Genomic DNA, 14,885 nt, shown 5'->3' with positions numbered 1-14,885 from the left:
TTCCTGCTGCTTGAAGAGGAGCTGATTTAAAGCACCTGAATAGCAACGTCAGCACCGCCAAGTTTTTCACAAAGACATACTGCTGTGAATCGCACCTTGTCCTCATATTGGCGTAATAGGTTCAATGTGCTGGAGTGTTTCTGTGACGCTGCTGTTGTTATAAACCTCTCAAGAGATCTTCCTGTAGCTTTATTAATAGCAGTCAATCAGCGAGCCAAACACATTAACTTCATGTCTAGACAACTTAAAGGCTTTGACTTATCGCTCCGTGATGTAATTGTAAACAGCTTCAGGCACAATTTAAGTGATTTCCTATGTGGAGAGCTTATCGTCGTTGGAGATTTCGCTATTTTTCCTGTTTTTTTTCTACACAGTGGAAGCCTCCAAAGCACTAAACAACTTCTCTGTTTCTAAATCTGTGGGACACGTACACCACACCACCTTTTTCGTGATAGGAAATGAGTTATATTTGTGGTAGGAAGCGTCTGTGCCAGTGTAGGGTCGCAGAGGGAAGGGCCGCAACTGCTGCCTGTGATGAAAATAAATGCTAAAAAAAAAAAAAAAAAGAAAAAAAAATGTAATTCTATTGTGTGGAGGCGAATCTCAGGTTTCCAGGCTGCTTTTCCAGACCTGGCTGCGTCCAGTCAGAGGGAATTCCTCCGTCGGCCTTTCTGGCTGGGTTTGTCAGGGCCGACTCCAGGGGTGTTCCCCTTCCCCTCTCGCATTTCTCATCCCTGATAGAACTGCAGAAGAGGCCTGAACCTGATTAGAAGAAACCGATTAACCCTTTTATAGGACGCATACTCTGGCATTAAAACTATCAACCTGAGTGGGTTATTGGAGGATCTAACAAGACTTATTACTTTTGGAAAACGTTTCAACATTTTTTATTGTTATGTAGAAAATCAAGGTATATGAAGTTGCCATATTTGGTTCTTTACCCATAAGAGGCAAAAAAACCTAAAATAAATACAAGAAAAACACATGTAAGGGACATTTATTTAGAACATTAGACCAACATCAGCTCAGTTAATGTATAATGATCTTATTTCATTTCATTTTGCTTGATAATTGTACTTTATTCTGTCTTGTTTTGATAATATGATTACGTCACACACAACTTGAATGTGGAAAAAACAGTGAAAAATGACCATTAATCCTTTATAGGGCACATACTCTGGAATTAAAACTATCAACCTGAGTGGGTTATTGGAGGATCTAACAAGACTTTATTACTTTTGGCAAATTTTTCAACATTTTTTATTGTTATGTAGAAAATCAAGGTTAATGAAGTTACCACATTGGTTCCTTACCTGTAAGAGGCAAAAAAATAAAAAATAAATAAAAAATCAAAGAACATAAAAAACAAATAATATATATATATATATATATATATATATATATATATATATATATACAGGGTAGGGAAGCAAAATTTACAATATTTTGAGGCAGGGATTGAAAGACAGTGTATGACCAATTAGTTTATTGAAAGTCATGAGAATTTATTGCCACAAGAAAATGGACATAATAGAAAATGTTTTTATTCTATGTGTCCTCCTTCTTTCTCAATAACTGCCTTCACACGCTTCCTGAAACTTGCGCAAGTGTTCCTCAAATATTCGGGTGACAACTCTCCATTCTTCTTTAATAGTATCTTCCAGACTTTCTCGTAATAGTTTTGCTCATAGTCATTCTCTTCTTTCCATTATAACAGTCTTTATGGACACTCCAACTATTTTTGAAATCTCCTTTGGTGTGACGAGTGCATTCAGCAATCACACACTCTTTGACGTTTACTTTCCTGATTACTCATATGGGCAAAAGTTTCTGAAAGGTATGGATAATAGTGTTAGGTATGATTATGACATCAATATATGTTTGGTTTCAAAACAATTGACGCAGTGCCTGCTGAGAAAAAAACAACTAAATGTTCATTGGTAAATTTTGCTTCCCCACCCTGTATATATATACATATATATATATATATATATATTATATATATAATGTTTTGATAATATGATAATGTCACACACAACTTCAATGTAGAAAAACAATGAAAAATTGCCATTAACCCTTTATAGGACACATACTCTGGAATTAAAACTGTCAACCTTAGTGTGTTTATTGGAGGATCTAACAAGATTTATTACTTCTGAAAGTATTTCAAAATTTTTTATTTGCTATGTAGAAAATCAAGGTTAGTGAAGTAACCATATTTGGTTCCTTACCCGTCACACGCAAAAATAAATAAATAAATAAAAATAAATAAATACAATAATTAAATATAAAAAACACAAGAAAAACACATTTAAGGTGGACGGAACATTTATTTTAGAACATTAGAACATCACTTTTTGAACATTAGACTAGCATCAGCTCAGTTAATGTGTAATGATCTTATTTCTTTCATTTTTTTTCATTAATTCTGTCTTGGTTTTGATAATATGATGGCATCACACACAACTTGAAGGTGTTTTTTTTTTTTCAAAACTTTTCAAAATTTTTTATTGTCATGTAGAAAATCAAGGTGTAGTGAAGTTACAGTATTTGGTTGCTTGGCCATATGTGGCAAAAAAAAAAAAAAATCAAAGAAGCATTTATAAAAGAAAAACACATGTAAGGTGAAAAGAAAATGTATTTTGAACATTAGAACATGACTTTTAAAAACATTAGACCCACATCAGTGCTGATCCAGACCCTGTCCACATCCACATTCTCCTTTGAACATCAGTCCTTACATTAGTACCATTACTTCATGGTACCTAACAAAGCAGGTCCACTCACCTGTTCATGCACAAGTGGACCTTACAGACCCTGGAGACCACATTGGACCTGAGACTGTTGACTCACTGTCCTCACCGGAACTGTCTGTAATGTGTGCTGAAATTACCAAAAAATAGTCACTTGCCCGATAAAGGGTTAAAGTAGAAGGCACTGTGGAGTCTTAACGTCTTCAAAGTAATAACATGAACTGACAGATAAGAACAGTTAAGCTCATGAAAAACGAGCCTTTAGCAAAGCAAAAACTGAGTGATTGGACCTTTCCCTGTTATCTGTTGGATGATATCTATATGTTTTTCTAGTTTGCTGTAGTCAGTTGGGTGATTGCTCTTGGATCCTCCTCCTCTATAAGAGGCACAGCTGATAAAAACAGAATAACAAGTGCACCTGGATCCTTCAGCGACAGGACAGGAGGTTGCATCATCTCTCTTGATAAAAAGGTCTGGGGATCTCGTACTGGAGGTTATTGTGTTAATCTGACTTGTGGAAATAACAGATCCTATATGACTCAGCGCTGCTTCCATCCTGCTGGAAAACAGCTCTGTAAGCTGCACGAATAAACATTTATATATATTAAAAAAAAAAAAGTTAAATGTAGTGTAAATAGATTGCTCATTGTGAATAAAAACTACACTTCCACAAAAAATCTGTACAATTTGAAGTGTAGTGTTATTTGTTTATGTTCCTCATTTCAGCTCACGTTCACTCTTATACACATTTTAATTTGAATGCAGCAAAAAATATCACACAAGCAGCTGAACAGACAGAAACCAGTTATTTTATCTATCTATCTATCTATCTATCTATCTATCTATCTATCTATCTATCTATCTATCTATCTATCTATCTATCTATCTATCTATCTATCTATCTATCTTCTATCTATCTATCTATCGTTCTATCTATCGTTCTATCTAATCGTTCTATCTATCTATCGTTCTATCTATCTATCGTTCTATCGTTCTATCGTTCTATCGTTCTATCGTTCTATTTATCGTTCTATCTATCTATCGTTCTACTATCGTTCTATCGTTCTATCTATCGTTCTATCTATCGTTCTATCGTTCTATCGTTCTATCGTTCTATCTATCGTTCTATCGTTCTATCGTTCTGTCGTTCTATCTATCGTTCTATCATCGTTCTATCTATCTATCTATCTATCTATCTATCTATCGTTCTATCTATCGTTCTATCTATCGCTCTATCATTCTATCTATCTATCTATCTATCTATCGTTCTATCGTTCTATCGTTCTATCGTTCTATCTATCGTTCTATCATCGTTCTATCTATCATCGTCTATCTATCTATCTATCTATCTATCTATCTATCTATCTATCTATCTATCTATCTATCTATCATCTATCGTTCTATCGTTCTATCATCTATCTATCTATCTATCTATCTATCTATCTATCTATCTATCTATCTATCTATCTATCTATCTATCGTTCTATCTATCGTTCTATCTATCGTTCTATCTATCGTTCTATCTATCTATCTATCTATCTATCTATCTATCTACTATCTATCTATCTATCTATCTATCTATCTATCGTTCTATCGTTCTATCTATCGTTCTATCGTTCTATCTATCTATCTATCTGTCGTTCTATCTGTCGTTCTATCTATCTATCTATCTTCGTTCTATCATTCTATCATCTATCTATCTATCTATCTATCTATCTATCTATCTATCTATCTATCTATCTATCTATCTATCTATCTATCTATCTATCTATCTATCTATCTATCTATCGTTCTGTCGTTCTGTCATTCTATCTATCGTTCTATCGTTCTATCTATCGTTCTATCTATCGTTCCATCTATCATCTATCTATCTATCTATCTATCTATCTATCTATCTATCTATCTATCTATCTATCTATTGTTCTATCTATCGTTCTATCTATCGTTCTATCGTTCTATCTATTGTTCTATCTATCTATCTATCTATCTATCGTTCTATCGTTCTATGGTTCTATCTATCGTTCTATCGTTCTATCTATCTATCGTTCTATCTATCTATCTATCTATCTATCTATCTATCTATCTATCTATCTATCTATCTATCTATCGTTCTATCTATCGTTCTATCTATCGTTCTATCTATCGTTCTATCTATCTATCTATCTATCTATCTATCTATCTATCTATCTATCTATCGTTCTATCTATCGTTCTATCTATCGTTCTATCTATCGTTCTATCTATCGTTCTATCGTTCTATCTATCTATCTATCTATCTATCTATCTATCTATCTGTCGTTCTATCTATCTATCGTTCTATCTATCTATCGTTCTATCTATCTATCTATCTATCTATCTATCGTTCTATCTATCTATCGTTCTATCTATCGTTCTATTGTTCTATCTATCGTTCTATCTATCTATCTATCTATCTATCTGTCGTTCTATCTGTCGTTCTATCTATCTATCTATATCTATCTATCTATCTATCTATCTATCTATCTATCTATCTATCTATCTATCTACTATTGTTGTATCGTTCTATCGTTCTATCTATCGTTCTGTTGTTCTATCTATCGTTCTATCGTTCTATCTATCGTTCCATCTATCATTCTATTGTTATCTATCTATCTATCTATCTATCATTATCTATCTATCTATCTATCTATCTATCTATCTATCTATCTATCTATCTATCTATCTATCTATCGTTCTATCGTTCTATCTATCTATCTGTCGTTCTATCTGTCGTTCCTATCTATCTATCTATCTATCTATCTATCTATCTATCTCTCTATCTATCTACTCTATCTATCTATCTATCTATCTATCTATCTATCTATCTATCTATCTATCTATCTATCTATCTATCTATTTTGGTACAGCTGTTCAGAACTATTCTCTCTAACAGTGAAAAAGATCTTGGACCAATCTAACATTTTAAGATTTAACATGAAATTTATGGTTTTCTATATAATTAAGCTTTATGTTATCACAAGTATGATATTGCATATAATTCCCTGCTAGAAGATTGTACATTCTCCTTTGAATTATCATTTATTATTTATTATTTATTACCATACCTCGACTCTTGTTGAAACTGTTTTTATTTAATGCAACTGATGAGCATCACACACAACTTCAAGTAGAAAAACAATTTTTTAAAAATTGCCATTAACCCTTTATAGGGCACATACTCTGAAATTAAAACTTCCAGCCTTAGTGTGTTATTGAAGGATCTAACCAGACTTTGTTACTTTTGGGAAATTTTTCAACATTATTTATTGTTATGTAGAAAATCAAGGTCAGTGAAGTTACCATATTTGGTTTCTTACCCATAAGAGGCCAAAAAATAATATACCTCGACTCTTGTTGAAACTGTTATTTAATGCAACTGCAGAGCAAACACAAAGAAATATTCTTTGTGTTTTGCTCATTTTTACTGATTCTTCCTCTTCTCATTATTTAGAGTTTCAATAAATAACAGAAAGATGTTATTTAAGTGCTTTTTAAACTAACCCATACAGACCCAAACATCCACCATCGACCAAAATCATCTACTGATCTAAACTGTTTAAAACCTGTTGATCCAAAAATCCTATCAATCCATGTAAATAATTGGTGTAAAATACAGTTTGTCATCTTTTCATGGCCATCAGATATGACCCATTCGGATGTTCAGTTACCATGGAAACACAGTCATCTTCTACAACATGGATTCACCAGTAAAACCCATGGAGTTGGATCAATGACAGTGGATGGACACACTTGTTTTTACTTTCAGTTATTTCATTCATTTCATTTGTTTGTTTTTTGAGCATTTACAGAATACATGCAAATTCAAAATTCAAAAAAAAAAAAAAAAAAAAAAATCATTCATCTGTACTCGAAAAGGAGTGGGAGGAAGAAAACTTATTTAATCCTACCCCCATTCTCATCATCAAATAACTTAACATAATAACATTTGAAATCCTCACTCCTGTCCTTTGACTTCAAGCCAGAACAATGAACAACATTGAGATATTACACACAAGAGTCACAAATACAGAGCAATTTACACATGCACAAAAAAAATCATGGTTTGAACAAAGAATTGCTTTAAAGTATGATATTAAAAGACAGTAGAGACTGATCATTGTCGAGTGATTTAAGGAATTGAACACTGACACATTAAACAGCTCATCTGTGTCCTCATATGTTCAGAAATAATAAGTGAGTTTTTATTGTTAAAAAAAAAAAAACAGCATCAGGTCCTTCAGTTATTGATATATTTGCTGAAAAAGTAACTTTTTCCTTCAGTTTTCTCTGTTTTGATGTGACCTTTGAATTTACTGAGTTTTCATGAGCATCTAAATGAAGTATAGGAAATGAAATACAGGAAAATACATGATTTACAGTGACAAATGCAAAATGTGGAGGATAATATTATAATAAATGGTGATAAATCATTTAATAAAGGTTAAATATTGAGACAAATTCATTTGGGAATCGCCACAAAATTAACACTGGGTCTTTATGGGTTAAACTGGACCAAACAGGTGGAAAATCCACTTAAAACATTTCCTTCTTTTGTGTTTCGCAGCTGGCTGATCAACTTTGAAGTCATAATCTGTCTGTGTTTTACAACAGGTTGCGCTGCCAAAAGCTGAAATAATGCACGTGTCACTGCTAAAGACAATACATGACACACTGTTGACGCTCTTACTCATCTTTATGACCCTCCTCCATGTGAACACTATTAAAAACTGACAGTTCTTTTCCCTCTTTTCCTTCACAGTCAATGAGATCATCAGGAACGACCTGTCAAGCATCTCCGTCCACAGCCACGCATAGTTTCCTGTCATCACCAGAACTGTCACAGGAAACGCCGCCGCAAATTTGACTCTGTGCTCTGCATGCTCGGACTACAGCATGCTGTGAACAACAACGACTAAATCCAAGGAGAACAAATGCAAATGTATAGCAGCGATGACCAGGGTCCAATGTGTGCCTTGTTTTTCTTATAAAACGCCTTTAAACAGAATTTATCAGTGGAATAAATCACATGACTGACTTTTTAAAACATGTAAATTAAGTAGGTAGCAAAACCAAACCTGCCATAGTAAGCTTATAGCGGACCAAGCATTCTTTTATATGTGTCGTTTTTTGCTCCAGTTTGTAAATGATTCAGTGCCTATGAGTTATGTCATTTGTATATACAGTATGTGTAGTGCTTCGGTTTGCATATCTGGCTTTACACAGAGACAAGGTGAGAGAAGTGCCTTTGACTGGAAACAAATAAGTTCAACCTCAGAATTAAAATGTTCGGTAATGCTTTATATTAAGATCCTTGAAATAAGCGTTAGCTAATAGATGATGAGGCCTTTAGGAGAATATTAACACTGTTATGTGTTAAAAGTCACATATACAATACTGTGCAAAAGTCTGACGATTCATTGATTTGAAATTGAAATCGGATTATTTAATTAGGACAATGTTTAAAAAAAGGGGAAATGGTCAAATCGTATTTAATCTCTCGTGTCTCCAGGCACCTCCGGGCTAACGTAGGCTCCTCCTCCTAAATGTACGAGTGGTTTCTGTCAAGGGACGATTTGAGTCGCACATACATAGAAGCATTTATCTCTGTTTATGGCAACCTCGCTAGGACAAATCACTGTTATTGAGTCAAATTAAGTGAAAGTACACAGACTTTACCTTTAAGGAGTATCAGAAGTGATTTCCATTTATATGTCTACTTTTGGTTTATTCCACAGCTGAGAGCCTATCCAGCGGACAAACAGTTTGATCTAAATCTGGGGAAACTGAGCGGTGGAAGCTAATCGCAGCAGCGTAGCGAGTCGTTTCTTCTGGTGAGGTTGCTGTAGAGACTCACAAAACATGGCCTACAGAGATAAATGTTTCTACACATGCTTGACTCAAATCATCCCTTGACAGTCTCCACAGTCTTTGGTCTCCACACCAATACAAAAATGGCATTTGCTAAGGACAGTGACAAGTTTGTGGATACAAATAGCCAAGAGTAAGTTGGTTGTGTGGAATTGGTACGACTTTGAAGTTTCCGATGAAGACCAAACCGTTTTTCGCTGCAAACTCAGCCTTAAGGCGGATCAGTCAAAGACCTCAAAATTAAAATGTTCAGTAATGCTTTATATAAGATCCTTGAAATAAGCGTTAGCTAATATATAATTAGGCCTTTAGGAGAATATTAACACTGTTATGTGTTAAGAGTCACATTACAATACTGTGCAAAAGTCTGACCATTCATTGATTTGAAATTGAAATCGGATTATTTAATTAGGACAATGTTTAACAAAAGGGGAAATGGTCAAATCGTATTTAATCTCTCGTGTCTCCAGGCACCTCCGGGCTAACGTAGGCTCCTCCTCCTAAATGTGAGAGTGGTTTCTGTCAAGGGACGATTTGAGTCGCACATACATAGAAGCATTTATCTCTGTTTATCAAGGTTATCATCGTTAACAAAAACTAATGAAATGACGAAAACTAGAATTGAAAAACATTTTTGTCAACTGAAATAAATAAAAACTGTAATTAAAAGGAAAAAAAACACTAACTGAAACTATATGTGTGCTTACAAAACTAACTAAAACATATAAAAATGAATAAAATTCCCTCAGTTTTCGTCTTTGTCAGTGTTGATATAAGATAGAACATGTGAAAATTTCATCTAAAATCAGCAGTATAACAGAGGTATAGAAGTCGGGAGGCCAACAGTGAAAGTATGGAAAGTTTCAGTTTCATTTTCACATAAGTGACATTGTGTATGAATCGCACCCCCACCTACATTACCCCCTCCAACCTGCTATAGGGAATTTATCCATCATACTGTACATATGTTTGTGTCTGTGCTCAGTCAGAGCCGCCCTAACCCCACCCCCAAAATAAAGTGTCCAGGGTAACCACTTATTTATTTGAAAGGATGGTGAGGAAGATAAAATACATGAAAAAACTTAAACTCATACTAAAACTAAACTAAAACTAAGCATTCAGAAAAAATGACAAGTAATAAAAACTAGCAAACCTGCTCTAAAAACTAAAAACTAACTGAATTAGAGAAAAAAAAGTCAAAACTAACTAAAACTAAACTATAATTAAAAATCCAAAACTATTATAACCTTGGTTACAACTCACTATGGCAACCTCGCTCGGACAAATCACTGTTGTATGAGTCAAATTATGTAAAAGTACACAGACTTTACCTTTAAGGAGTATCTTTGTAGCGATCACAAGTGGTTTCCATTTCTATGTTTACTTTCGTTTTATTCCACAGCTGACAGCCTATCCAGCTGACAAACGGTTTGATCTAAATATGGGGGAAACCGAGCGGTGGAGGCTAATCGCAGCACCATAGAAAGTCGTTTATCCTAGCGAGGTTGCTGCAGCGAGTCACAAACTAAGCTATTATCGTTAACGAAAACTAACGAAATGACGAAAACTAAAATTGTAAAAACATTTTGTTAACTGAAATAACCAAAAACTGAAATTAAAAGAAAAAACGATAACTAACTGAAACTGTATTGTGTGTTTACAAAACTAACTAAAACTAAAAAACTAAAAAGAAAAACTATGGAAAAACGTCCGATTGATACGAAAGCGATTTATTTCCCTCGAGCAATTTAGCCGCTAGCACCGTATGATATTTAATGGTCCGTCACTTGTGGTTTAGAGTCGTCTTCTGGTCCCCACTCTACCTGGAAACATGGAGCAGCAGAGTCCTGTCTGGGATTTATTTGAATATGACGGAGAAGAAAAGAAAAGATAGAAAAAAAAAAAAAACTAAACTAAAACTAAGCATTTAGAAAATAACGAAAACTAATAAAGACTAGCACATCTGCTCTAAAAATGAATTAAAACGAACTGAATTGGAGAAAAAAAAGTCAAATAAATAAAACTAAACTATAATGAAAAATCCAAAACTATTAGAACCTTGGTCACAAAACATGGCCGACAATAAATGCTTCTACACATGCACGACTTATATCATCCGGAGACTCACATAATCCCTGGACAGTCTCCACAGTCTTTGGTCTCCACACCAGTACAAAAATGGTGTTTGCTAAGGAGAGTCTGAAATTTGTGGATAGAAAAATCAAGAGTAAGTCGGTTGTGTGGAATTGGTTCAGCTCTGAAGTTGGGCTGTTCTCTTTTTTTTTTTTCTTATAATGGATAATTTTTTAGGCTGTTCTCTTTTTTCTTATAGTGGATAATTTTTTGGGCTGTTGCACCTCTGGGCCACCGCACATATGACACATACACAGTGAAGGTGCATTAAATAGCAACGAAAAAACTCAGAAATTTGCAACTTCACACAAATAAACTTATAAACATTCATTCTTATCAGCCACCATCTTTTGGCTCTTACAGTACTCACACTATTGTGTCCTGACAAAAAAAAAAAAAAAAACACAACTGAATACAACATACAGTCATGGAAAAAATTATTAGACCACCCTTGTTTTCTTCAGTTTCTTGTTCATCTTAATGACTGGTACAACTAAAGGTACATTTGTTTGGACAAATATAATGATAACAACAAAAATAGCTCATAGTAGTTTAATTTCAGAGCTGATATCTATCCATTTTCCATGTTTTCTTGATAATAACCAAAATCACTTCAGTTCTTACATCGATATCTATGGCATTGTACTGACAAAAACAGTGCTTTTAGACATTCCATGTTTTCTTTTCTGTCTGTTTTAGTCACATGATACACACAGGAGTTAGGACTGGATCGCATAACCATTGTTTTTGATGACTTTTGATGACCTAATAATTTTTTTCTGCAACTGTACATCACAAAATGCAGGGGCATGTAAATTTTTTCATTTTAATTTTTTATTTTTTCTGAAATTAGAGTGATGTGTTTTCATTAAATGTCAGCATATTCTTGTGATTTATTTATCTGAAGAAAACAGACTAAGAGTTAAATATGTTAAATATGTACGTTCATTTCAACCTGCAAAAACGACAAAACCAAATGTGGCCGAAGACTTTTGCACTGCACTGTATATAGGTTTATTAAGGCATAACAATGTTAACAAGCATCTTATAAGGCTTTTAGCAGCTTTGAACTCATGCTTATTACAGGGATACTAAATATTTCTTGGTTAGAATATGTGCATGTACATTTGTTTGAAGAGATTCCGTTAAGATTAAGGAAAGCTGAATACTTTTTCTGTATTCACGATTGACAATGAGCAATAAGCACTAAACCTGTGGTATTATTTGTAGTTTTTCCATTAAGGAACAGGTTTCTGTCACTTGAAATCACAAGGAATGACCTTTTTTTTTTCACGCCATTCCGCACCACGACTTTAAAAAAAAAAATAAAAAAATACTCAGTAGTTCTGTGATATTTAATCATTTCCTTTAATTTTCTAAACTGAAATTACAGATTTACATACTGACTTGAACATAACATGAAGTTTAAGGTGAATTTTCAGGCTAAAATAATACAGGATGGACGTATATATCAGAGAAAGAATCATCTCAGTCTTGAAGAAGCTTGACTATTATTATTATTATTTTTATTATTATTTTTTTTTTGTTATTACTCCCTGGAAACTGAAGCTATGCAACGTGCAGGTAGCATTAGTCTGTCAAAGAATGTAAACACTGACTGTTGGAACAGAAACTCACCAATCCAAAGAAAAGTAAACAGCAGTCAACAGCAATACAGATATAGTTGCTTTAATATTTGGGGGTTTTTTTGTATTTTTTGTATTTATTCTCCTCGCATGTGCTCCGTTTACTCCTGTTTATTGTACCGCTTCTTTTACACGGTTACCTGCAGACTGTGGTTTATGTACTAATTTGTTTTCCGCTTTTTTTTTTTTTTTTTTTAAGTTTTATTAAATCAGGTTACACACTCTTTCCCCAGTTTTCTATGTATTTATGAGTCTTAATCCATGTAACTGAAGGGCATGAGAGAAGCCATACAGAAATGTTTACGGCAGAGGTTTGTGTTACTCCTGTTTCTGCTTCATCTATTTTGTGTATTGTTAATAAATAAGCATTCATCTCCTGTACCTGAATGGACTCTGTGTCTTTAAGAAGAGATTTGTAATTGATTAAAGATGCCAAGGAAACCACAAATCCCTCATTAACAATAGTTTGACCACAGATGGCATAAAAAAAAAAAAAAAAATTAACCTGTGATATTAACCAGGACAACAGTACGTATAATAACCCGTCCGCTTGTGTTTGTTTTTACTGTCACGTAGTTAAAGCTGCACAAAGGGCAGGATTTTATGACTGTTCCAGTGGTTTTACATGTTACATAAAAGCAAAGCTCTAGAGTCTGCAAACTCATATTTAAATGGGACCAGAGCAGAAATAAAAGGCTGTTTTCAACTATAATAAAAAATACATACAAACCTTTTAAACTGTGCTTTAGGAAATGGTACAATAATGGAGAATTTATATTTATATTTGAATATATTATAGTTATTAGATAAAGAAACTGCTATTGGGGCGCTAAACATGAACCGGTAAGGTAAGGTAAGGTAAGGTAGGTAAGGTAAGGTAAGGTAAGGTAAGGTAAGGTAAGGTAAGGTAAGGTAAGGTAAGGTAAGATAAGATAATAAGATAAGATAAGATAAGATAAGATAAGATAAGATAGATAAGATAAGATAAGATAAGATAAGATAAGATAAGATAAGATAAGATAAGATAAGATAAGATAAGATAAGATAAGATAAGGTAAGGTAAGGTAAGGTAAGGTAAGGTAAGGTAAGATAAGGTAGGATTAGGTAAAAGGATAAGGTAGGATTAGGTAAAATAGATGATAAGATAAGACAGGATAAAATAATAAGGTAGGATAAAGTAAGATAATAAGATAAGACAAGATAAAAAGGAAGGACAAGGTAAAATAAGATAATAAAATAAGATAAGACAGGATAAGATAAGATAATATGGTAGGATAGGTAAAATAAGATAAGATATTGAGGTAAGATAAGGTCAGATAAGATAGGATAAGATAAGAAAAGAAAAGATAAGATAATAAGGTAAGATAAGATTAGATAACATAAGGTAGAATAAGGTAAAATAAGATAACAGGATAAGATAACATAATAAGGTAGGATAAGGTAAAATAAGATAAGATAGGATAAGGTAAAATAAGATAATAATAAGGTAGGATAAGGTAAAATAAGATGATAAGACAAAACAAGATAAGATAATAAGGTAGGATGAGGTAAAATAACATAATAAAATAAGATAAGACAGGATAAGATAAGATAAGATAAGATAATATGTAGGATAAGGTAAAAAAGATAAGATAATAAGGTAAGATAAGGTAAGATAAGACTAGATAAGATAAGGTAGGATAAGATAAAATAAATAAGATAAGATAGATGATATAATAATATAATAATAATAGATAATAAAAAAAATAATAAAAGTGGTGTACAGAAAAAGACATGAAACTCAGAGGAGATGGTTTTGGCCTCAATTTAAAAAAAAAAAAAAAGACCATTCTAATTAAAAACTGTCAAATGCAGTTCAGTGAAACGGTAAAAACACAGCATGAAAACACAACCCAATACAGAAACAACAAAATCTGCGCCGGCTTTTTCTTTTTCTGTGAGTTTACGCGCCTTTGGTGAACACGAGCAGCCAGAGAAAATAAAACCAGCGCTTTAACTGGTCAGAGAGAAGAACTTTTCATGAGACTTGGAGCGAGTTAACTAATTACAGCTGATGTTGGATTTTACTGTTGCACTATAAAGCACAAATCAATTCCACCTCCATTAGGCCACAAGCTTCACACAAACCCCTGCCTCCTAATGCATCCATCAGCTTTCATTAAAGACCGTTAAAGTTTAACGACAGGTAAAAAACCTTTCATGTCACATCTGAAACACTTTTAGACATAGTTTGGAATGTAACTAAGTACTTTTAATCCACTATTGTACTTTCACTTTATGCTACTTTTTATTTCTACATCTCAGACACATATATTATATTTTTTGTCCACTCCATGTGTCTGACAGCTTTATTTACATTTCAGATCACAGTTTTTCATCCACTTCATGTCCAGTGAAAACCACAGATCTCTAAATGCTATTTTTATTGTTCGTGATAAGATGAAAGATGAAATATTGTGTCATCAGCT

At 33.4% G+C, this 14,885-nt stretch overlaps 1 protein-coding gene and 1 pseudogene across 1 annotated transcript in view; both read left to right on the top strand.

Annotated features, from left to right (window-relative positions):
• Positions 1 to 8,392, top strand: part of LOC115428903 (nuclear factor of activated T-cells, cytoplasmic 1-like) — a 106,743-nt gene extending 98,351 nt beyond the window's left edge. Inside the window, exon 10 of the mRNA XM_030148150.1 lies at positions 7,530 to 8,392. Coding sequence (XP_030004010.1) covers positions 7,530 to 7,585 — 56 coding nt within the window. The 3' untranslated portion in view covers positions 7,586 to 8,392. The remainder of the gene's footprint in view (positions 1 to 7,529) is intronic.
• A 329-nt stretch (positions 8,393 to 8,721) lies between these two features.
• The window catches only part of LOC115428166 (nuclear factor of activated T-cells, cytoplasmic 1-like), a 102,108-nt pseudogene continuing 95,944 nt past the window's right edge, over positions 8,722 to 14,885 (top strand).

Source organism: Sphaeramia orbicularis, chromosome 11 (assembly GCF_902148855.1).
Source record: "Sphaeramia orbicularis chromosome 11, fSphaOr1.1, whole genome shotgun sequence".
Lineage (NCBI taxonomy): Eukaryota > Metazoa > Chordata > Actinopteri > Kurtiformes > Apogonidae > Sphaeramia > Sphaeramia orbicularis.
This window is presented reverse-complemented; position numbering and strand designations above follow the sequence as displayed.